The sequence below is a fragment of the Tachypleus tridentatus genome, chromosome 8 (genome assembly GCF_004210375.1).
Source record: "Tachypleus tridentatus isolate NWPU-2018 chromosome 8, ASM421037v1, whole genome shotgun sequence".
NCBI lineage: Eukaryota > Metazoa > Arthropoda > Merostomata > Xiphosura > Limulidae > Tachypleus > Tachypleus tridentatus.
This window is the reverse complement of record NC_134832.1, coordinates 22,665,403-22,689,876: the sequence shown is the minus strand read 5'-3', so window position 1 is coordinate 22,689,876 and position 24,474 is coordinate 22,665,403. Positions and strand designations below refer to the sequence as shown.

At 33.2% G+C, this 24,474-nt stretch overlaps 1 protein-coding gene across 9 annotated transcripts in view; it reads right to left on the bottom strand.

The window, feature by feature from the left end:
• The window catches only part of LOC143258666 (uncharacterized), a 75,403-nt gene extending 51,227 nt beyond the window's left edge, over window positions 1–24,176 (bottom strand). For 5 of the 9 annotated variants that reach the window (XM_076518031.1, XM_076518028.1, XM_076518032.1 and 2 more), the window contains exons 1-4: window positions 23,949–24,104; window positions 20,219–21,066; window positions 19,899–20,085; window positions 19,464–19,646 (exon numbers count right to left, since the gene is read on the bottom strand). In XM_076518031.1, the coding sequence (XP_076374146.1) occupies window positions 19,464–19,646; window positions 19,899–20,085; window positions 20,219–21,043 (1,195 nt within the window). In that variant the 5' untranslated portion in view covers window positions 21,044–21,066; window positions 23,949–24,104. Of the gene's footprint in view, window positions 1–5,228; window positions 5,653–15,684; window positions 18,320–19,463; window positions 19,647–19,898; window positions 20,086–20,218; window positions 21,067–23,646 lie in introns of those variants that run through there. The other 4 variants (XR_013032452.1, XM_076518033.1, XM_076518030.1 and 1 more) reach the window with 4 other exon arrangements.
• Between the last annotated feature and the right edge of the window lie 298 nt (window positions 24,177–24,474).

Sequence of the window (24,474 nt, the reverse complement as noted above, 5' to 3'; positions counted from 1 at the left end):
ACCACCGCTATAACCTTCTATGATTTAACTTTGCTACATAAAAATAGTTGTCATTGTTGAAGTCACTGAGGAGAGTAAACATTTCGTACTATTGCTCCAATCATTTAAAAAAAAGCAGTAAAGAGAGACTTTTAATCTTTACGCCTACACACGGAATATGGTGCATGAAAAATCGCCTAGTTCTAGCTTAGAACAGGCAAAGTACAGTTAACTAAGTTGCTAAAGAGAAAAGAATAAGTTATAGACAAGTAAACTGACATTCTGTCATTATAATGACGCTTAGCAGAAGGAAAAGACCCAGTAGAAGTAAAACACGAGTTTGACAAAGATGAACTTATAATGCTGACTTTTTCGTGCAGTGGAAGCTATGTAAAGGTTGAAGTTAACTACCATGTTTAGATCTCTTGAGGCCATGTCTGTTATATATTGTGGTGTAATCATCCAAGTTGAAAGGCTCCACACTCACCGCTCCACACAGGCAAACAATTACTTAAGTTTTGGAGTTTGTTTATGGAAAGTACAATGAGACCAACTTGCTGATATCTGTGCACACTATTTGGAAACTCGTGAAAATACGGAGGATATATCATTTAAAAATTCATTTTGGGAGCTAAACATCAATAGATTTTCGATCTCTTCCCAGAGAAAATAAGAGCGTTTTTAGTTCTAAGCATGAGTTTTTCTAGACAAAAGTTCAGTTAAGTTCTTCAACTTAGAGATTCTAAAGGTATCCAATATTCAAAGCCAGCCCGCCACTTCAACTCTGGTGTAAGTTACAAATGCTACTCGTAAAGTATTTACTGTCATACACTTATTTTAATATCTTCATTTGTTTCAGTTTAATGCATGTAACGTATAATGTTAAATGTGGATTGCGCAAGTCCCGCCTCTTCTCTAAATTTGTAGAAAATTCTCGAGAGTAATAATCAACAATATATGTATACACTCCCCCCCCAGGATCTACACCCCTGCTTCGGACGTTAATATTTTCACGAAGCCATCGCATAACTTCAGCAGAAGAATAAAAAACAATTCGCGTGGAAAGAATAGGGCTGGCTGGTATTCCCGTCATATGAAGTATATCTGTTTTAAACCACAAAAGTAATTTGTACCACGTGGACCTGAACCGTTAAAACATTCAGTTCTAGACCAGATGGCATAGTGGCGAGTCTATAAACTCTTTGTATATAATTGTTAGTGATAACTTATTATAAATTATATTCTTTTTTTGTATATTAAAATATATTTGTGTTAAGAAAGGAAATTGTGTGTATTGATCTTGTTTGCAAATATCATAAATTTGATATCTTGTTGTTTTGAATTAAGCACAAGGCTACTCAATGGGCTATCTGTGCTCTGCCCACCACGGGTATCGAAACCCGGTTTTTAGCGTTGTAAGACCGCAGACATTCCGCTGAGCCACTGGGGGGGGATTTGATATCTATTAACTTCTAAGTTAAAATTAAAATTTCCAGCTGTCAGCAATCATAATCCGTAACATAATAAATCGGAGGATGGACCGAGATAAATAATACATATTTCTGTCAATCAATCAATGTAACTAAGAAACTAAATGTATAATGCAACTAGTAACTTGTCTATGACCTAGGAGTATACCTCTAGTATAATACAGCGATTGAAGAGTTGTTAAGAATGATAAAGGAATTATTGGAAACTACTAAGAAATTAAGTCAACAACTAATATAAGTATTTAATTGCCTCTTAAGAAAGTGTTGTTAAAGTATGATATTTTGTGTAATCTCATTCTCCGAGCCTTTATCTATTCTAATTATAAACAAACTCGAGTTTGTGATGTGTGTACTCCCCTCACAACAGTATTTAATTAAATAAATGTGGCTGGTCGTGAAAAGTCGTAAAAACATTGATTAGCCTGTCACAACTAATGCAGTCAACATAATGTTTAACTAACCTGTCATTAATTACTTTAGAGTAAAAGTCCCCCGCTGGTTCAGCGGGAAGTCTACAAATTTACAACGCTAAAATCATGGGTTCGATTCCCCCCAGTGAACTCAGCAGCTGACCCGATGTGGTTTTGCTGTAAGAAAAACATACACAAACACAAGTTAGAGTAAAGAAAGGAGTAGAAGCGAGTTTAAACAATTATCTAAGTAATGTAAGTAAATGTGTTATTAGCAAATAAATATGGCTACTGCTAACACACGACTATAGAAGAGGTTTGTGCTTCTCCTAGAGTGGAATGAAGATTTGATATTAATTATGAAGCTGTAGCAGAGCAACTCGCACACGTAGGTCCACGTGATATCACGTATCAAATAAGTATTATATCACGATAGGCTTGACGAGGATATCGAGGGTTTTCTTGATGCTCTAAATGAAGCTGCCAGAATATCGAGTTGGACTGATGCCCAGAAAGCAGACATTTGCAGATTAAGAATCGAAGGAGAAGCAAAGCGTTATAATATGGTTTATAACAAACTGCATAAAACCACAGAATTTCAGTACTTGGTACGCTGATTAAAAGAATATAGAAAGCGAGAAACACCGAATATGGTTCATACAGAAACGTGCAATTTAACTCGGCAAAGAGAGAAATCCGATCGAGTATTTGGCCATAAATTGCAGGAGTTAGGAAATAGGTTATGCAGATCTTTTGCACACCAAAATGAGCTAATGACAGAGGACAGATTAAAATCTGATTATGAGCCAGGGTTGTTGAGTAATGCTGCTCGAAGTCTTTTAAAAGAAGCAAATATGCCTGAAGCAACCTTAAACTCGATTCGACTGAAGTAGCTAAGAAACGTTACAAGAAAAATAGATATATAGGCTAAACACTAATATAAATATAGTAAGGAGTAACAAATCTAATAAAACAGACATACAAAATAGGCAGAATAGGTCCGACGACTTCTAGTGTTTTACCTGTGATAAGGCTAGCCACATAGCAAAGAAGTATTTACAAAAACAAAAGAGAAACGAGCAAATAGCGGATTTCAATTGTCGTATTAAAGGCCATGTATCCCGAGATTGAAGGCGTCTGCAAAAGACAGAAACAGAAGAGACCCATAGGCTGGAGCCTTCAGAAGAAAGTTTTCGAGAAATAACGGTAGACCGACATTCACGGTAGTCAAAAAACGTAATCACCGCCAAGATTATAGAATGAAGGTAGTAGTTCCGGCAGTTTGGAACAAAATATTGGATGTTAATGAAGTACCACCAGTGCTAGTGGTTCTAGTAGAAATTGAAGGTATAGTTTGTCAGTTATTGGTTGACACAGACTTTCGATCTTCACTACTAATGCAGAAGCAGTGGGTAAGAATCCAACGTTGCTCAATAATGCATGGAAAGAAGTTTTTAAAATTATTTTAACTTCTATAATAGAATATCCTGTTAAGACAATTATGGTCTTAACATAATTATAACCCGATACACTGTGTTATACACCGTGCAAGTTTCTAAGGAACTTGCTTAGACGATTATAAGCTAAGCAGATAGAAGATTCAAATTAAAATGGGAGAATTGTAGCAAGAATACTTGTTTTATATATGCAAGCAGATAAACTCAGAATCAGATGCCATTGTAGGGCAGCATTTCTCAAGGACTTACGACACTCATACATTTCCCACTTCTAGCAAGCTACGTGTAGAAATGGAAATATTAAATTTTGAAAGACTTTAACCTTCGGACTTGTGTGCAACAGTAAAGAAATGATACCTTCACGCTGATTAAAGCTAACATTAGCAAGGCTAATGATCAATCGTCAAATACGAATGCACTGATCTACTAGAGTTTAATCATGCACAACACAGTTGGTGTGGCAATAATATTAAGTATTCAAAAAGAAACGTGGGAAATATAAATAAACAGAAAAGCACTAATCCTAGTAGAAGTTATAATTGTCATAGTAGTAAGTAAAAAAAACAACGATTAAAGTAAGTGATAGTAAAATGAGGCAGAGTGCATTAGCAAATAAGACCTTAAAAACAGGTAAGTAATCATTCAAACGACTCTAAACTTATAACAAACATCAGCAACAGAGTATTCCAACAGGTGTGTTTAAAGGGAAAAGTAACTGAAATACCCGTAAGAAGTCAATTTATTGCTAAAGATAAAGTAGCAAACTTTAAGTGATAAAGAAATGTTAGTTGAACCTATCGAGAAAGAAGAAAATAGGTGTTTAAACAGCTGCTTGTATTAGTAAAGTGTTCAAGAAAGACACAGTATCTATAAAAGTGTTAAATCTAAATGAGGAGAAAATACTACCTAGACATATAGTGATAGGTAAAGCTGGTAGTAAAGAAACATGAGCTGCGGTAGGACAGCATAATGTTGGAAAAACTAAGACACAGAAACAACAAAGTTAGATTGGGATTCTATCTTAGGAAATATAGAAAAGAAACAAACAAGGTCTGATAACATTACTAGAAGAATAGAAATATATATATTTGTAGGAGCAAATGGCCCTAACAGTTGCACAAATAAGGATAAAAACAGAATAGTGTTGAATGACAATAAGCCTATAGCACAGAGACCCTATAGAGTACCAGAGAAGCACAGGTTAGAAATAAATGAATGTGTAAAAAAAATGTTTGAAAAGAGAGTAGTAGCGGACAGTAATACTCCACATGTATCTCCAGTTGTATTAGTTCCTAAGGACAAAAATTAAGGTTCTGCGTGGATTTTAGGAAAGCAAACAGAGTAACAATCAAAGACATCTAATATCCAAAAGACCTTAAACAGATTAGGTAAGAATATATAGATTTTATGTATGTATTTAAAAGATGGATACTGATAGGCAGAGATAGAAGAGGAAGATAAAACTAAAACTTTTTTGTTACCTTCTAGTAAATATCAATGCAGTTTGGCTTATGCAATACTCCTTCAACATTTCAGACATTAGTGGATGTTACATTATCTGACTTGCAAGATTCCGAATGCTTTTGTTATTTAGGTGATATGGTGTTCGTTACAAGTTCTGAAGAACACTTAAAAAGGTTAAGGCATGTATTTGATAAGTTACGAAAAGCTAACTCAAAGCTTAAGCCAAGTATATGTCAGTTCCTGAAAAAAGGAATATATAAGTCATCTGATTATGTAAAACCTAACCCTGTAAGAACTACTCAGTACCTAAAACAATAAAGGATATTCGTGCATTTTGAAAATTTGTAAGATTTTATAGAAGGTATATACCATATTTTTTCATTACTAGCAAAACCCTTAACCAACAGATAAAAGACAGGAGGCATTCGATAATTTAAGAGATGTTTTATTAAAAGGCACCAATCCCAAGCTACCCAGATTTCAGTAAAGAGTTTATCCAAGGTACAGGTGCTTCAGGTTTTGTTACAAGTGGAGTATTATACCAATTAGATGAAAATGGTAAAGAACAGTCTATAGCTTAGAGTAAACAGTTAAATAAATTATTCGGTTACAGAGCAGGAATGCTTAGCTGTAGTGCATGAGATTAAAACTCTGTTGTTATCTGTATGGTTGGAAGTTCACTGTCATCACAGATCATCCACCGTTAAGACAAATAATGACATTAAAAGATCCCTCCTCAAGGTTTGTGAGATGGCCATTACTGTTACACGATTATGATTTTTATGTAATACATAGTCCAGATAGAAAACATTCTAATGTCGATGCTGTTAACAGAACTGGAAATCAAAGGAACTGAAAAACAAGAGAGTTGATATTGTAACAGAAAAACAAAAAAGTTGATATTAACAAAGTAAGATATAAGAGAATGAGTTAGAAGTTTGGGATTTAGATCATGCAATTAATTAAAAAAGATGAATCAGTAAATAATCTAAGAAACAGTATTGCAGGGAGGAGATAGAGAATACATGTTAAAATCATATATCTTATGCAAGAGTTGAGACCAGGTCATTAGAAATAGCCATATGGCAACTTAATATATCTAAAGTTGTGAAAAACCTATCACGATACACCATTTACAGCACATCTAGCCTTTGCGAAACATATAGTAGAATAATCGAAATATTATTTTGGCTAAATATAAAAAAATTATGAAGATTATTGTAGTTCGTGTATGGAATGTTAGAAATAATAAACGAGCTTACATCTAAAAAATGCTCTCTTACAAAGAATTTCAAACTTAACTACGCCTTTTCAGTTTGTAGCTAAAGTATACTAGGCCCCTTGCCTATATCCTACACAGGAAATATGTGTTAGCAGAAACAGGTTACTTAACTAGGTTTCTTGGGCAATATGCTTATCTGATCAGAAAGCAGAAACGAGTTATTAGTTGTAAGGAAAATTGAAACAACATTTTATTACCTAGCTGCTATTGGAATAGTCGAAAGGTTCAATAGAGATTTGTTCTGCTAAATGTAGAAAGCAAGCAAGCAAATAAGAAGGCAAGGACTTAATATGTGCCTGCAAGTATTATAAAGACTGCCACGTGCCAGACAACATGTATGTCATCAGGCCTCTGCACCTTGATACTGATCCTTAGAGGAAGAAATTAGACGCAGCTGGTACTAGTAGTTCTTCCCACATGTGACCATGACGATAAAAAAAAGTAATATAATTTTGCATGATTGGCACAAGTTCTATACCATTGACAGAATTTCTCTTCTCTCTCAGACATCTACCCTTATTGACTAACTTTTCCTTATAGTCATACACTTATCTACTTATGAAAAATGCCGTTTCTTTTAAATATAAAGCCTTAAATGTAATAATGCAAGAGATTAGGAGAGCACAAAAATATGCTTTCATGCAAAGAAAAATATTGAAACTCGTTAAAAACTCTGCAGTCAGGTGCCAAAATTTTCTCCTTCCTACGTTCTCAAATGTATTAATTCCTATTCAAGAGTAACTGTGCATAGAATAACAGGTTCAACAGAAAATGTTATGCGTTCACAGAGTGGTACAAAAAGTAAGAGTTGACAGGAGCTAAAAATAGTGAAAGCAATCTTATTTATATTAACAATAATCACAGTCAGTATTGATAAGAATCATACCTTAATTGGACGTTTTGGAAATTTCTATAACTAAATATATATACAAATGTGTAAATAGGATTAAGTCAACACAATAGTGCTATTCTTTTCAGGACGTGCAAAACTATCCAAATAACTTTTTTTTTACCATCAGAAAGTAAATAAAATTTTAGCTTTAAACTGTTTTGACTGATATGCTCAGATTTACAAAATATATTTCTCAATCCCATAGATGAATGATCTAGCACAATAGGTGATTACAGTTTGTTTAAAGTTAAGCAGCGAGCTATCTGTGCCCTGCCAACCATGTGCATCGAAATCCGGTTTTTGATAGTAGAAGTGCGCAGACAAAACGGCTGTACCACTAGCGGGGAGTATTATGGTAAAACTAATTTGCTACTTCCTTGACCAACGTCACATGATTAGCAATAAAAATGCTTTTATGCAGGGAAAATTTTACTTGAACTGCTACAGTAGTAGCAGTTAATGCGAAAACCAAGCCTCTCAATTATGATGTGTTCTGCGAGTACACATTGTTTAAGACGTTAATAAAGACGCGTGAGACAGCAGACTTGTATTAAATTATATTGTGTGTATGTTAAACATATATTTCACGAAAAAGTGATTGAAAATAAGAACTATGTATTATATTGTTCTATTTAACATACTATAAGGGTGAAGGTTGGAAGTGTGATTAATAGAAATATTACATGGTTTAATTTCTACTTTAAAAAAATTTAAGGGTAATTGCCTTCCCACAACGGGCTATAGACAATGAAAAGCATTAGAAAGTGAGACATTGTGGGTGTAAACACTTCGCTTTACACCCTTATTTGATTTTCCACGAAGGATAATTAGATTTACATTAGCGTATGGATTTGATCTAATAGATTGGATATTCGAACACATTTGGGTTCTATTACCACAAACATTATTCACTATGGCAAGTTAAAAACCTGAACCGATTAAAGCATAAATAACTCTATAATACTATTATTCACTTTTATTGTTAATAAGAGATTATATTAATACTATAAAACACTAGAACTAATATGAAATGTACATTACACTAAAACTGTCGTTGTCAGTCTCATTTGTCAAAGGATAATGCCATTGGACATCATATCTACCAGATAAAACCAAAACACAACTCTTACAATAATCAACAGGCATTATCCGATATGACATCAAGTTTCGACACTGGATATTATACTGTAATGCTCGACTCGTGCGTGTGTGCATTTCTTATACACAGGTGTAAAAGAAACATTTCGTATTTAACTGTATACGCGGACTGACGTCATAAAACAAAATGTACTTTATTTAGAAGTTACAGGTCTGGGACCCCTTCAAAGTACTCTCCTCCCCAACGCACACACTTATTCCAACGGTGTTTCCACTTGTTGAAACAGTCCTGGTACGCTTCTTTTGTAATGTCCTCCAGCTCCTTCGTCGCATTTGCCTTAATCTCGGGAATCGTCTCAAATCTTCTTCCTTTCAAGGGTCTTTTGAGTTTGGGGAACAAGAAAAAATCGCAAGGAGCAAGGTCAGGTAAGTAAGGGGTGGGGAAGAACAGTGATCGAGTGTTTGGCCAAAAACTCACGAGTTCTGAGGCACAAATTTCGCAGCAACATAGCGCATCTTCAATTTTTCGGTGAAAATCTCGTAACAAGATCCAACTGATATCCCACACTCTTCAGCAAGCTCCCTGACAGTCAGACGTCGATTTGCCCGCATCAGGGTGTTGATTTTGTCGACGTGTGGGTAGTCAGTTGACGTGGAAGGACGTCCAGGATGCTCATCATCTTCAATGGACTGTCGACCATCCTTAAAACGTTCATGCCACTTGAAACATGCCGTACGCTTCATAGCAACATCACCGTAAGCCGTGTTAAGCATAGAAAAAGTTTCAGACGCATATTTTCCAAGTTTAACAAAATTTCACAGCAAGTCGTTGCTCCTTCAGGTCATTCATTCTGAAATCCGTCAAACGAAAAAATCGCACTTCACTTAAAACCGCATAGCTAATACACAAAAGAAGACATCTGCAATCGGGAAATGGCGTCGTAATCAGCTTATCTGTGCGAACCTAGCGGATTCCCCTGGAGCTGCGCAATTCAAACAGTCCACGTATTTTTTTAAGACCTCGTAAAGAAATTTGACATACATGTTCGACATTTCAGGCGATATAAACTGGCTTAAATATTTTATTGTCGAGTGTTTAGTAGACTACTGCATCAACCTAAAATTTACTATAATAGAAACGAAATGTACTTTACTGTCAACGTGCATAAATATTCATAAGCTTATTTCTCGATAAGAGAAATGACTCAGTAGCTTTAGAATCTATACTACATTTAATACATAGACTCGTAGTTTTTTATTTCCCTGCTAATGGAATCTTTTACAGATGAAACAACCGAAATAATCTGATAACATGATTCGATCTTTAGAAAGTTAAGTCACAATTAAGAAATAACGTTTCAAGCAGTGGCTTTACAATAGATTGCCACATACAAAGTTTAAGCCCACTACATTTATTTCCCTATAATTGTGATTATGGGCAGAATAATTTATCGATTGTGTTATAGTAATTTCGATGTATAAACGTTTCATTTATATATTTAAGCCATTTCAGCATTTTATAGATGTATTTAAAATTATTTGTGAAATATATAATCATTTTGTGCGATCTTAGTTATACTTAGACGCAGCTTAAACGTTCGTATCGTTTTGACCACGTGAAATCAATTTTGATTTATATGCCAAGCAGTGTAAATTTTATTTACCGGGAGAAACTCCACTTTAACAACAATTATATGAGTTAGTAATTATTATTTGTAATATTCATACACCTCCTGGATAAAAATTAGGAACAGCGAAAATTTTCTCTTTCAAAAAAACAAAAAGCTTTTTCTGGAAATTACCGCGCGGTGTTTGTAATGTGCTGATACAAACTAAATTTTATATATAAAGAATGACGACCTTTAAAAATGCAATTTACAAATAACATTAGAGACAAAATCTTCACTTCTTGTGAAACTCACGTCTTGTTGACTAGAGCACTTGTATCTTTGATCCGTAATAAAGTAGTGCGGTTGTTGTATACACTAGTTATTTTTTAACAATCGTCTCAATCTTGAATACCCAAAGTGCGATGATTTTTCCTAGTGCAATTCAATACGGTGCCATTGCATTTATTATTTCGGTCACATACTAAGACACCACATCCATTATATTAAAATTACATAAATTATGATTTAACTTACATTAATAACCAAGTTTAACTCAAACTCTAGAATTCAAGATATATCTGTTGTCTTCACTCCCGCAGTAGTAGAACCTCGCTCTTCTGAAACCAGTGATACATAATTCTCGGAAATGGAAACTGACCACACAAAAATAAGTTGTTGTGATAACAGGACTTGTAAAGTAGAATTTGAACACAATTTTCAGATGTTGGTTAAAATATTTCTGCCGATTCGTAAACCTATAGCGTCTGCATCAACATCTATTAGTCAAGGTGCGTTATTTGTATGTGTCTACCATGTATCTGTACATTTGATCTGATATTTGGCCCCAAGTTGCTGACTAAATTTGTTATGTAGTAAAAACAAACGTTTTCGAACGGTTTTGGTCCCTGGGGCCAACTATTATGAACTTCCTGTGCCACATTAAAAAGCTAACAAGTAATCAATGCAGTTTAACCAATTTCACACACTTAATGAACAATGTGTTTTAATTGCCATTTTCCTTTACTCTTGCACCTTGTCTGAACTAAACGTCTACTAAATTAAAAAACATCTTTAGGCTGTCAACATTATTTAAGTTATTGTGATAGTGCCAGAAATAACCAATAAAATAATCATACTTTAAAAACAACCTTCAATTAGGTTTTAACCTGAAGACAACTAATTACAACCAACAGCTTTAATGTACATGTGGAGCATACTGTCGGTTATTCTTGGAATGTCCAAGAGATCTTTGTATGTAATGGTAGTGGTGATGTAAAAAGTATCATATACACACACAAACAAACACTAAAGAAATTTAAAATTGATAAACTCTCGATAAACTACTCAATAATTGCCAAGGTAGAAACTGACGTACGTACTCTCAACAATTGATGGTAGACTAATGTTACTCGTCGATACATCTGAACCTAGAAAATTAACCACAACCAAGTCAAAGAACCGCATTGAATGCCTGCAAGGAAGTATGTACATTTCCCTTTGATATAGCAATGGTATTTGTAATATTCACTTTTTTCCTTATATTATCTTTAAACACTTGTTAAATTTGTTTAAAGTAGTGCATTAAGTTTCAATTCTTTATTACTTTATATATATAGTTCTAAATTTCACTTAATGATGTTATCGCATGCAACTATATTTGAAATTATTTTGTCGCTTCTATACCCATCTGAACTGGTCATAATTTTGATGAAAATCTCACAGCACCTAGCGTTTTACGTCAAACACCAGTATTTCAACCTGAACTTGTTTTATCCATTTTTACACCGGTTCCTTCTACTACTACAAAGTTTTCTGTAATTTTGTGGACCTATTGGTACTTACACGTCAAGAAAAAATATTTACCTTGTATAAAATATTACATTTACAAAATTATTGTAATACGCACTTTTGGCTTTACCCCAAGAAAAATTTCTGATTGATCAGTTATGTCAGTCGAATATGCCTTTTACAGCATACAAAGTAAAAAATTGGATTTGCATACTTTTTTTTTTAATAAGTAAAATTCTTTCATCTAATTGTATTTGCTGCCAACTAACCGAAGGGTTCAATTAAAATTGTTTGGTCAGTAATCTATCTCATGACATGTGGTATGGGTATTTTAAAATATTTTGTAGGAGTCACATCTATACAAGTAGAAAAATGAATTTAGCTTTAAGTTTAATGTTTTAATGACCGAAATATTTGTAATTATATATCTAATTGTTATTACTTCACTAATTTTTCCTAATAATTGACAAAAACCCCATATTTTCCTGTTAGGAATTCTTTGTTTGCACTATTACCTTGTTCTAATTTTCAGGAACTGTAAATAATGTTGCTCAAAAAATCAATGTTTGTGTATATACATTTCTTGAATCAGAAGTGCCCTATTAATACTCTTTATAAATTTGGTACACACTTGAGAAAAACTGGAAACTGATACGTATTGAATGTGTAACATAAGACTTTTTTGTTCACCTCGCCAATCTGTAATATATCCGTAAGAGATCAAAGTTTTAATCTTTAATTAAAATTTTAAAAAAACTTTCTTGTCGCTTAAAGATTTTTACACCTATACTTAATTTCACACGTAATTAACTTCGTATCGCGTTATTCTAGTAGCTACCTCTTCTCACCTTCTTTGTTCTGAATATTCAATAAGTCAATGATTTTTCCAATCTCAAAAGATATTCAGAAAGGTGAAATGTGTACCTCAGTATTAGTACAATTGATATTATCAGAACATATTGGTTATTTTTTTCACGCGAAAATACATTTTTAGTATCACACAATTTACACTTAATTCCTCGGTTTTCTTTAATTCGAGTTATTCTTTCCAGTTAGCGTAAGTCAAAAAGCCAAACATTTTTGTTAAACATCCCAGTATCAACGTGTAACAAAGTATCACCGCTGGGTGCCTTTAATTTCTACCTATTTGCTCTTCTATCTCCTTGTTGAAGCTTTGAATTGCAGAACTTCCCATACAAAGAACTTAAAACACCGTGCTTGTTCTAAAGCTTACTGGGATGGAAGACTCGTATTTTCAATCCGACTAAAATGACGAACAGCTGTTAACTTAATACGTACCTAACGAACCTCGATCCCAGTACGCATAGATTGGTGATTTGCAACTAGAATAATTTCCAGTACATAGACATTCTAAAATATGAGATATCCGAATTCTCGTCGCACATTTAAGAACAAAAATTGCACTACAACCTGGACATGTTTATTGGCAAATCCTTCTGGAGCTTTTTATTACATGGTTTCCATCATACTTGTATTGTAAAATTACGTTATGTCCATAAAATGGAAGTTCATATAGCACAGAATCCCAAAATTTTTAAATGTAAAGCAAAAATCTCTCAGCAAATCACCAAGTTAAAAATTTCCATAAAAAGTTGAGGTTCATCAGATGTTTTAACCAAGGAAAGAAAATAGCCATTGTAATTTCTATTGATATCGTATTAAGCCGCATCAAAAGTCTCGAATACAATCTGTGCAGGTACATCAAGATTCATGACAAAGAAATCTAGTAACAGATTGAAAAGTTGAGTAAGAAATTTCATTGTTAATCATGTTGCAGCCTTGCACGTGAAGAGAGCAAAAATAGCAATCACCTCCTTTGACGCCAGACAACAGAAGTTCCAAATGATATTCACCACAAACGGAGCTCATGATTTGTCTTAATCCAAATGTTTTATTATACGCCATACGTTTTTTTAAAGCATCCTGTAGTCTTGTCCGTTTCTTTACAACAAATTAACTACAAACTGTTTGGATCATTTACGTAACCTCTTAGTGCCATAACGATGAATAAATCATATTCGAAAATAATGTACACGCAGAAACATACTGTCAAGTGTATATACAAGCGGCGTTTCCTCAAGTTGTAGAACCAGTTGGTCTAAAAACATCCACAAAGCATGTAAAAAAATGTTGACAAAAGCGTTGCAAAGCTTGTGGTATGATAACTTCATCCGCATGGATAGCAAGATCGGGTTATGAAAGTAAATAATTGATAATTCAATATTTATTACATCATAAACCTAAAATTTGTACTTTCATGCACACTAGCCAACGGTTTTGATCTTTTCTTGTCACTACTTAAGAATTTTGTAACTTATTTGGAAGGAGTGTAGATCCAATATCAACATGAATTTATTTTCATTGTAGTATTTGAGTATCTTAATATGCATAAAGCTTAATTATTTGGTAATTACTGTTAAAATTTCTCAAATTTAACTTGAACTTAAAAATTTAACAGCACCAATAAATAACAGGTCTCCTCAAAATACACTAAAATTTAAATACTCCTTACGTTTTAAAGATATTTGCCGAAATAGTAAGAAACTTAAACGTTGCCTGAATGTTGAAAACTATTAACAAATAGTCAGTTGACTGTACAAGCTCCCAAACCACCATGGTGCCCAAAATCTAGAATTTAAACAGTTGCCAATATGAAGATATCAAAAACGTGTGCAAAAACATGTATGAAAGTAACAGCTATTTAGCGAATTGAAAACCTAACTATAAGAGAATCGCAGCTTAAAATATCAGCCAACGAAGAGCATTTGCATGGCAAGTTTCAGGACTTGAATTAAGTTTTTCGTGTTAAGTACGTTTGTCTATGTTTTTAGATCGCAAAATTGTCGGCTTATTTATTTTCCTAGTAAGTCTGCAAGGTTTATTTAATGACAATTTTGCAAGTCACTGTGGATTACACGTTACATATCTAATTTATATATTAAATCAGTAACAGAAGTTGGTCCCGATGTTAAAAAGTAAATACAAGTTTTCTATGTGTAATCTTTAAAACTAACAACCATAGGAATATTGTTTATATATGTACATTTTTACAATTTAGGTACCATTTCTACCTGTTTAAAAATGGACAATAGGGCAATCAGTTACAAGTTGTAAAAGTAGTATCACTATTAACCTGTCTTTCTCGGAATACACATGCAGGTATCAGTTATAAAAAATTATTTTAGTAAACATTTTCATTGGCCTTATCACGGTGAGGAGTCTGCTGTACGGGGAAACAAACCGGCTCACAGGCTCATTTCTGAACATAAAATTGTTGTAAGAGGATGTTCCACCAGTCAAATTTCGTTATGAAGAGATTCCGTTATATATACCATTCAAATACTCAACTGAAAAGATAGTTGCATTGTTGTTGGTTCCCAATCACGAGTAATCGCGCGATTCTTTTAGAAATGTAAAGCGGCTTTATCAATTTTCTTTATTTACATTTTCAATTTTCCATCATCCTATGTAACGTTAAAAATATATACCCAATGGAAGAAGTACCATTTCCATTGTGATTATACAGCCGTATATATGAAATTGACTCAGAGCAAGTAATAATTGATCTGTTAAGTTGTTACACAGGGATAATTAACTGAATTATACGGAATTGTGATTGCTCGCATCTGTGGCAGTTTCGTAACACAATTTTCGTCCTTTTGGCTCAAACTCAGTTAATTTCGACACTTGTTTCATATACTAATACACTGTACATTCAAACCTATTTCTTTTGAAATAAATGAATGTAATTCCTGTGATATCAAAACACTGAACAATAAATATACATTAGTTCATCTACGCTCATCTTTTTTCCTATCCAGTATAGTCGGGTTGTATACATCGAGGAATAATACTTTCCTCATTGATAAAAAGCCAGATGACAGAAAAAAGGAAATAAATTGATCCGTAATTTTCATAGACGATAGCTGATTAGGGACTATGACATTTTTTTTAATCTCCCTCACGTCATTAAAAAAAAAACTTGATTGAAATTGCTTTGAGAAATCAATTTATTGCCCGAATGTGTTAATCTGCCATTCGTCCTGTTATCAATGAGGAAATTCATATTCCTTATCGGGTACAACCCAGCGTACTGGGTAGGAATTAAAAAGATGAGTATAGTTAAAGTAATGTATTTTTATTGTTCAGTGTTTTACGGTATCAAATTAAACGCTATCTACAGCACGACTCACCTGGAGAAAACATACCTATAAAATGGTACCAGGCGTAAGTGAACAAGTTATAAACGAATTCCCTTGTAGCTCTGCCAGTGTTGTTCCTGGGAGTGTTTGTCCGGTTTTCCCGGTTTCTATTCGCGCATGCGCACTGGTACATTACATCATGATCTAAAAATAGCACAAGTCCACAACCCTGATAAGGCATGTCAGAAAGACAGCATACTGTGTAATGTTTGATATTTAGTTCATTCCACTTGAATTTCTTTTCTTATAAAAATAATTTATAAATCAAGCGAGAGTTCACACACACACACACACACACACACACACACTACACAACTACAGAGTGTACCAAATTTTCTTGTACCTTTTGTTTAAGTTCAAACTTAAGATTAATCGAATTTTACGTACTTAATACGTATTACTATTCACATATAATACTTGTACACTTTTTAAAACATTAATAGATTCTCAAGTATACTTACGTAATCTTTCTTGCAGACACGAGCAGGCCAAGCCATGTTATACTGCTACATTTTAAGTAACATTTTATATTTCCCCCCCCCCATCACGTGCAGACACTTGCTTTGATACGTAACCGATACAAAAAACCACAACCGAATAGAAAAGCGCTTGTATTGGTTGAGAAGTGAATGAGCCGACACTTTTACTCAAATAAATTTCAAAAATTATATACTAAATATATTTTATAAAACTTTTCGACATCGCACTTGATATTAATGCACACTCCGTGTCACACATCTTACTCCATTTAGTTTTAATTATGGAATACTCGATTTTACTTACTCGCATATTTTAGTTTTACACGTTACTTCCTCTACAGTTATTCCCCTATACCTGCGCATTTTCTAACATTTTTAATCCCAGCTTCATTTTTGTTACTATATTATTCCACATATAGAAATATTTCCTACCTATAAGTTAAATAGTAAATTTTACCCGTGTTATGGAGTGAATCAAGTGTATACTTAGTTATTATAAATTAACTTCCTACCCAAAAACTAAAGCTTTATTTTTTGCACAGAATTTCAAATATAACCACTAATTCAGGTTATGTACCTTAATTTTAAACACTAATAAATTATGATCCACACACGTTTAAAATGTCACTTCCAGTAAAAAAACATCCTATGCAAATAACCTGTCCACGAAAATAAACACCAATTTTCAGCCCAGAAGAGATTCAAACAATATATTATACTCTGTATATTGGATTTAGTCAGTTTCATATCACGTATTTGTTTACCTAGGCTGGTATTTTTACCCGTGATAAAGTATTTACCTTTGAAATGTTTACTTATTACAGAGTAGTTGTGATCTAAACTAAACATTTCAGATCTGTTGAATTGTACTGTCACTATTTGAAACTTAATAAGGTATATCTTGACAACTGGTACTGTGTTGTACACATTTTACTATTAGTTTTCATGGTAAATATTACTTCAATACATTGACTAAGTAGTTTTCAAAATTTAATGTTTGTTGTACAAAATTTGGTTAAATTTTGCATGTGTTATTACTGATTATTAGAAGATAAAGTTAGTGTTCGAACTTTTTTTAAAACGAACAATTTTCACTCAGACAAGATTGTTAAAGCAACTTCTATACAAAAGTAATACAACCAGGAATGGAAGATATATATATATATATATGCAAAAAGGAGGCACTGTTTTGCATATCGTCTTAAGAAATATTCTAATTTTTCTATATTTGTACTTCCCCGGTATGCGCACGTTTTATAAAGAACTGATGCTACAAGAAATTGACCCTTAACGAAAATGTTAAGCTACATCTAAATAATGGTAATAAATTTAATAAAACTGGAAATTCCTCATGTCAGAAACATACCTATTACCACTGACCACAGCTGTTAAGCTATTCTCTTTGTCCACTCTTTAGCAAATGCTAGTGAGTAAGACAGTGACAAGAGGAACTTCCAAAGTCTTTACAAAAATATAAAACTTACCTTTACTTCTGCATAGATCTCAAACAAAAAACTTACCTGAGAGAGCTGTGATAAATTACTTATTACTATACTTCTAGCCTCAGGCTAATGAGATTCCCATAACTTCCTGCTTAATTAAGCCAGGATTACACAGTTCATACACAAGGAACTACACTTTTGTTGCATAATTTCTAATAACCTACCATGCCACCTAATAAACTTAATATTTACTCCATAACTTAAGCAAATTCCTAAGACAACTTTCATTTACCTTACCTTTGTGCTACCTTTTACCCTAGCCAGTGGCTATTTTGAAAGTTGCCTCAAGTTTCTTGGTTAAGTAAACAAGTTTGTCAACTTACCTTTTTCTAGGTCCATCAGCTGTTTGGAATACTTCCAAAGTTACTTACCAATTATTCTTGTGAATATAAATTTACCATTCCAACATAGTCACCATATCTGCCATAACCAGTTGAAATAAAAATTTTGAAGATAACTACAATTAACCTTAAATAATAGCACTGGCTCCATCAATGTTATAACCTGGAGCCAGATTAAGAACACACACTACCTACCTGTATGAGACGCTTATTTCTCTCAAATTTACGATCTTTCTTCATCCTTTGATTTGCTTCAGAAACAACGATGGCTTATTGTACACATGATGTCAGATTTTTGGTAAATCTCAAAAAATTCACACACAATCCAAAATTATTTTATTCACTGTAAAAATACAACTAACTTAAGACTAATAACTAAGCACACAATTTAAAATCACACATGAATATTTTCTTTTATTCCAAGCAAATATCACAAAGTATTATGTAGTTCTATTTATTAACAATATTATAAAATTAATATTTCTGGTCAACCAAAAAAATAAACCTGTGATTTCTTACATTTTTTAAAATATTGAAAAAATTCCTTTTGTTCATGCTTAACAAGAAATTTGCAATTATACATTTGACTTGTCATTTATTAGAATACAATGGAAGCTTTTATCTCTTCAGACCGTTACCCCCTTCCTTTTTTACATTACAAAACTAAGAGAAAAGCTTCCTCTTAAATTTTTTTCCAGAGAAGCCTATGTTTAAATCTAGGAAAAATTGACTTACCTTGCAGGAATCTTAACTGCTAAAAAGACTGCTATGTAAAAATGTACAGAAGCTGTCCAATTGTAAGTCATTTTGCTTTAGCAATCAAATTTTTCAAATACAACAGTAGCTTCTGGCCAATTCAACATAACCTATACCAAACTTTTGAAAAACAAAGAAATAAAAACAAAGGCTTCTCTACCTTCCTTGCTGACTTGTCCCCTCTTTACCTTATGTACAAAGAAATTTTTAATCCCTATTTATATTGTCATCAGGAAGGATTTCAATACACATTAGAAAACCAAACTGGAGGAAAGGAAAACATTAAACATAAACGAATTATTCTACTACTGCATACTTTTAAATAAACATCCAGCTATCAGCCAAATGGGCCATTAAAATGTACTTAGTACTGTTAAGATGCTGCTGTCAACATAGCAACTAAATTTTACCATCTGATGAATAAAACAGTAGATAACTTGCCCACAAAACCTAAAAAATTATAAGCAGTTACTAGAATATTTATATTTCCCTTTTAAGTAAAACTATTTAATTTCATGTTAGTTATAACTGAATTACAAATTAATATTTCCCAAAGCCTTCAAAATAAATTTGACTTCCAAAAATTGTCATAATGTGCAGTAATGCAAATTTACTATAAATTTAACTCACCAATTTCACATCACCTTTCGTCCAGTTTGGAAGTAGAACATGACGTAACAAACTGAACCTACCTTGTGAAGGCTGTTGAGATGTTTGTGACGGTGTTAAGCTCATGTCAGGTTGATAACTACTAGGTCCTGGTATTGCTGCAACTCCTGATGTGTCCATATATGGCATCATAGCATTACTATTGTCTTGTGATTGGACGGAAGCTGTGACTGGAGGCTCTTCAAATGATACAAAAGGCTTGATATCTGCAAAACAATATCTTTAGATTTTTTTACCATACTAATATCCAGATTTGAACAAAGTACCCAATATCCTTACTTAGACCTACCACTTAGGTTTCCTTTTAGTGCAGAAATGTAAAAATTACTAAACACATTTAAAAATTACAATACTAAACTATTGAAAAATCAAGATACAACTGTTCCTGTTAAACTTATATTATAAAAAACTGTTCATGTTTTTGATGAACAGGCACAAAATAAATAATTTTCATTAACCTTCTAATGTGTCCTGAGTTCCAAGTCCTGAGGCAGATGAATCAGAGGCAGAATGTAATGAGGTGGGAATGATTGCTTGATTACCAACTACAGAATTTGATGACTGTGCTTCTCTCAATGCTGATGATGATGGAAGAGCTAATGCTGATGAAGTTGATAACACTGGGGGTGGTTCATATATTGAAACCTATTAACAAGAATAAAAATTTAACAGTTATTAAATTTACATCACAAACTCAGTTAAACCATAAAATTAAGAACAAATTCCCAAACATTTATTTTAATGTAGCATAATTCCTCACAATAAAACATTTACTTACTCCACTTCCTGCAGTCATAGTTTGCTCCATTAGTCTTGAAGGTTCTAAGTCAAAGTTTGAATCTGTGATAGCAGGTTCTTCGATCGTAGCACCTGATTCTTGTTGGGAAGGAACTGATGAATACATAGAATGGGATGACTTGTGAGAATTAACACTTTGGCTAGATGAAATAGAAGGAACACGAGACTGGCTCACAGATAACCTCTGGTTGACTTCCTGTGATGCTTCAACTACACCATCCCTGCTAATATCACTGATGATTTCTGGAGAATCTGGCTGTTTTATTTTTGATGGCACCTGGTCTTCTGTATCACTGTGACTCGAACCCGACCTTCGCCTCGGCCTCCCTCTCTTTCTCTTATGAATTGGTGGTGTTTCTGCTCGATGCTGATTGTTAGATGGTAAAGTTGAATTGTTTATTGGTTGCTGTACTAGTTCTTGTGTTCCTCCCTTGTCTCCTTGTTTCTCCCCACCCACTTCTGCAAGTCCTTTTACTTTTAAAGTTTCTGCTGTCTTTAGCAAGGCAGACAGCTGGTCTTGAGAAACATTCACTTCCCCATGATAGATGAAGTCAATAATAGCTTTCAAGTCAACGTATCTCATATCTTTCATAATGACAATGGGATGTTTACATGGATTATCTACAAAAAGAGTTTGAAAAAATGGGCTACATGCAGACAAAACCACTTTGTGGGCTTTAATGCTGACACCCTCACATGCTAAAGTCACATCAACAAGAGCTTCATTTGACAGCAGTTGTTCAAATACTGATAGCATGTTAGAATGGTGGTTGTTCCACTTCAAACAAAATTGCTGTGTTCCCATTTTAACTGACTGCCTGGAACAACCTTAAATTCACAAGAAACAAAATTAAGAGCTATAAAATTTTCAATCATAAATGAAGATTTTTTTTTTTATTACTAGCTCAGACAAAATAACCTAGTTACAAAATCTAAAATGCTTGTTACCAGACTTCAATATTAAAGAACTAGTTGAGCATAATTTACTTAATTTCAAATGACAATTATAATCACTTATGAAATTAAGTTCACATAGTAACAACTAACCATATCTTTAACTGGATATTAAAATCTGTATTTAGAACATCTCATATCACCTTATTCCAATGTTTTACTTAAGGCATATTTCTGGTATGTGCTCCAATGATCTGAACTAATAGCACATGTGATTTGTAATGCTTGAGCTGGTATCATTCAAAAATATACTGGCATATTTTCATGTTGATTTTTTTTTTTTTTATCAATAAACACTGTAAATTTAAAACACTTCTAACACTGCTCTTTAAAGTGTGTGCAACCACAAAATTCTAAAGCATCTGAATAGCTCAGTTGTATTTACTTAATTCTTAAATTTAGTGCATTAGAACAAACAAGTCTAGAAAATTTTCTGGTATTACCCCTATAAATGACCACATTAATTTATCAAACCACAATACATTTAACAGAATTTGCCAGATACCTTAACCCAACTACAATTAAAGATGGTATTATTGTTATAATATCAGCTTACACATTTCCCATTTTAGAAATGGCACACTCTTTAATGTTTAAAGAAATATTAAAATAAATTAACATTCCTAATAAGTAAAAATGCAAGTCACAAGTTAATATAATCTCATAAAAAAGTAAAATGATGAAACCCGAATGTTAAATAATATCTCATACGAAGTTCTCAAATAATAAAACATTAAGATAGACATGTACAAGTACTTTATTATAAGTTAAAACAAAATGTCCTAATCCTGAGTTTGGACATTCAGGAACTTTTCCCACCTTTTATCCAATGTCATCATAGCGAACAAGATTAAGAGCAAAGCAAATTGCACAAAGTGGAAATTTTGTTCTTTCTGTACACTTGCCTACTGTCTAGACTTGCATTTGTAATGATTGTGGTGAAAGTTATTTCACACTTGTATGCATGATTAATTTCTGCATATTAAATTGTATCAATAAGTTGAAAAGATCAGAACTTTCCCTCTGATGCCCAGTCCTCCAGCTCATCTTTAATTTTGAAATGATCAACAACTTAACAAGGCTACATTAAGTTTAAAACTAAATGCTACACCTACTACTAATACTGCAGTATTAATAGCAATACTATTATCTCTATTTCATTTTTCAGACCATTTACATTTTCCTACATCTTAAATGTTTGTGTGTTGACGCTGAAAGCTTTCAACCATGAGATACAGGGAGCAATACAAAAGTTATGGGAGCCAAGTCTGATTACCCTATTAGTTCATATCACATAAATCTTGTCTTCCGATTTCTTAACACAAGGTAATTGTAACCAGACATGCACTGTACTCTAGGCCATTCTTTCGGGTCGTTTATCCAGCAGTCGTAAAGATACTGATAAGAACAAGAATCAAGTCCAATTAATTACAAATAACTTTATTCAATATCTAATGCCTTGGCCACTTTTCCACACATTGTAATAAAATTATCAATTACAAAAAAACATGCGAATGGTAACTAAAAATTACAGCAGTTTCAGTAACATGTGTACACAAGACATTTTTCGTACACACAGCTGTACTCGCATTACCACCGTTTACTCCTTTTTCAAGATGACTATCGCAAAACCCAGGCAAAGTCACGTGACCATATAGTTCCGACGACCAATAATGATTAATCAAGTATATTGTCTGTTGCAAATCGTAAACAATATTGCTATACAAAAATGAAACATCTGAAGAAAGTATTAACCATAAAAAGTTTAAACATAATACAACACTACAACTATGTTTATTATTTTCCTTCCTAACATACGCTTCGTTTTCACAGCTTCATTATCACTGATCGATGGAATAAAAGAACATGAAAAAGTATACAGACAATTAATTCGCAAGTTACACTTTCACCAAAATGTTTACTTAAGTCTCATTAAAAAAAAAACACACCTGAAAATCAAATATACAAGCCCTTTAATTCTGAAATGATCGACAACTTAACATGACCACATTTAATTTAAAAGTAAAAGCTACACCTACTACTAATACTGCAGTATTAATAGCAATACTATTATCTCGGTATTTCGTTTTTCAGGCAATTTACATTTTCTTACATCTTAAATATTTTGAGCTTTGTAAAAACCACTTTCTTGTGGCTCAAGTTTATTTTTTTTTAAATCAGATCTTTCAGAATTTACGTAGGATTTCCTTTATCACTATTAGTTGTAGTTACTAAGATAGTAGCAGTAATATACCAAGTTTATACGAAAGTTCAATTCATAATCCTATTTCAAGTTACATTTTTTCATGTAACAGAAAAATTATGTTGCTCAAATACCTAAATACAACAAAAAAGCTTTAAAGCGCAAGCTTATTTTTTTATTTATAACTGATCATCCTCAATATTCAGAAATGTAGTTTTCGCCAACTTTCAAAGATGGCGGCGTAAACTTACGACTTGTTCAACGTTGCCACAGTCAGTATTCTCGTTTATATTCTACAATGCTTCTATCGTTTCGTCTACAACCGTCATCACGATTGTCGATAGTATCCTACTGACTATACAATCCATAATGTAGAACAGTAGCACTACTTAACAAAAGAGTGCGTTTTAACTAATCACAAAATGTTTATCTACTACAAATCAAAGTTTTGATTGTTACATCTACTACTACATACAAAAATACAACTGTAAATATAATGAAAAGAATATTACATAATTTCGATTTTTGAGAACGCACGATAAACTATTCTCACCTATGTCTACGCTTTCTAATATCAAGCAAGCTATCTACACTTTCCTTCTTCTCTCTATAAAGCTCTGCCTCGAAACAAAGAGAAGACGCCTTACGATTCGTACTTTTCCACCCAGGTTTAGTATAGGGGTTTACATTACTTCTAACAGGGACTGCTATGGACGTTACAGAGACTATATGAGCCAATCATAGGTCTAGCAGATCCCGCAGCCGACGCCCTATCAACAGAACCCAAATTACGCATCTGTTGGTTTGCAGACGAAAATGTTTTAACTGCAGTGTACAGAATGTAAAAAATACGAAGTATCAGTTCTACAAGTAGACTCTATATATATCAAATTCACTTGCTTGAACATTACATTATGATTAAATATGTCAATGTATTTTAAGTAATTGACTTCTGAAACTACACACGTATCAGTTTAAAACTTTAAAGTTATAGTTAATAACCACATTTATAAGTTGCTAGCTGCCACTATTACTGGCCTGGCATGGCCAAGCGCGTAAGGCGTGTGACTCGTAATCTG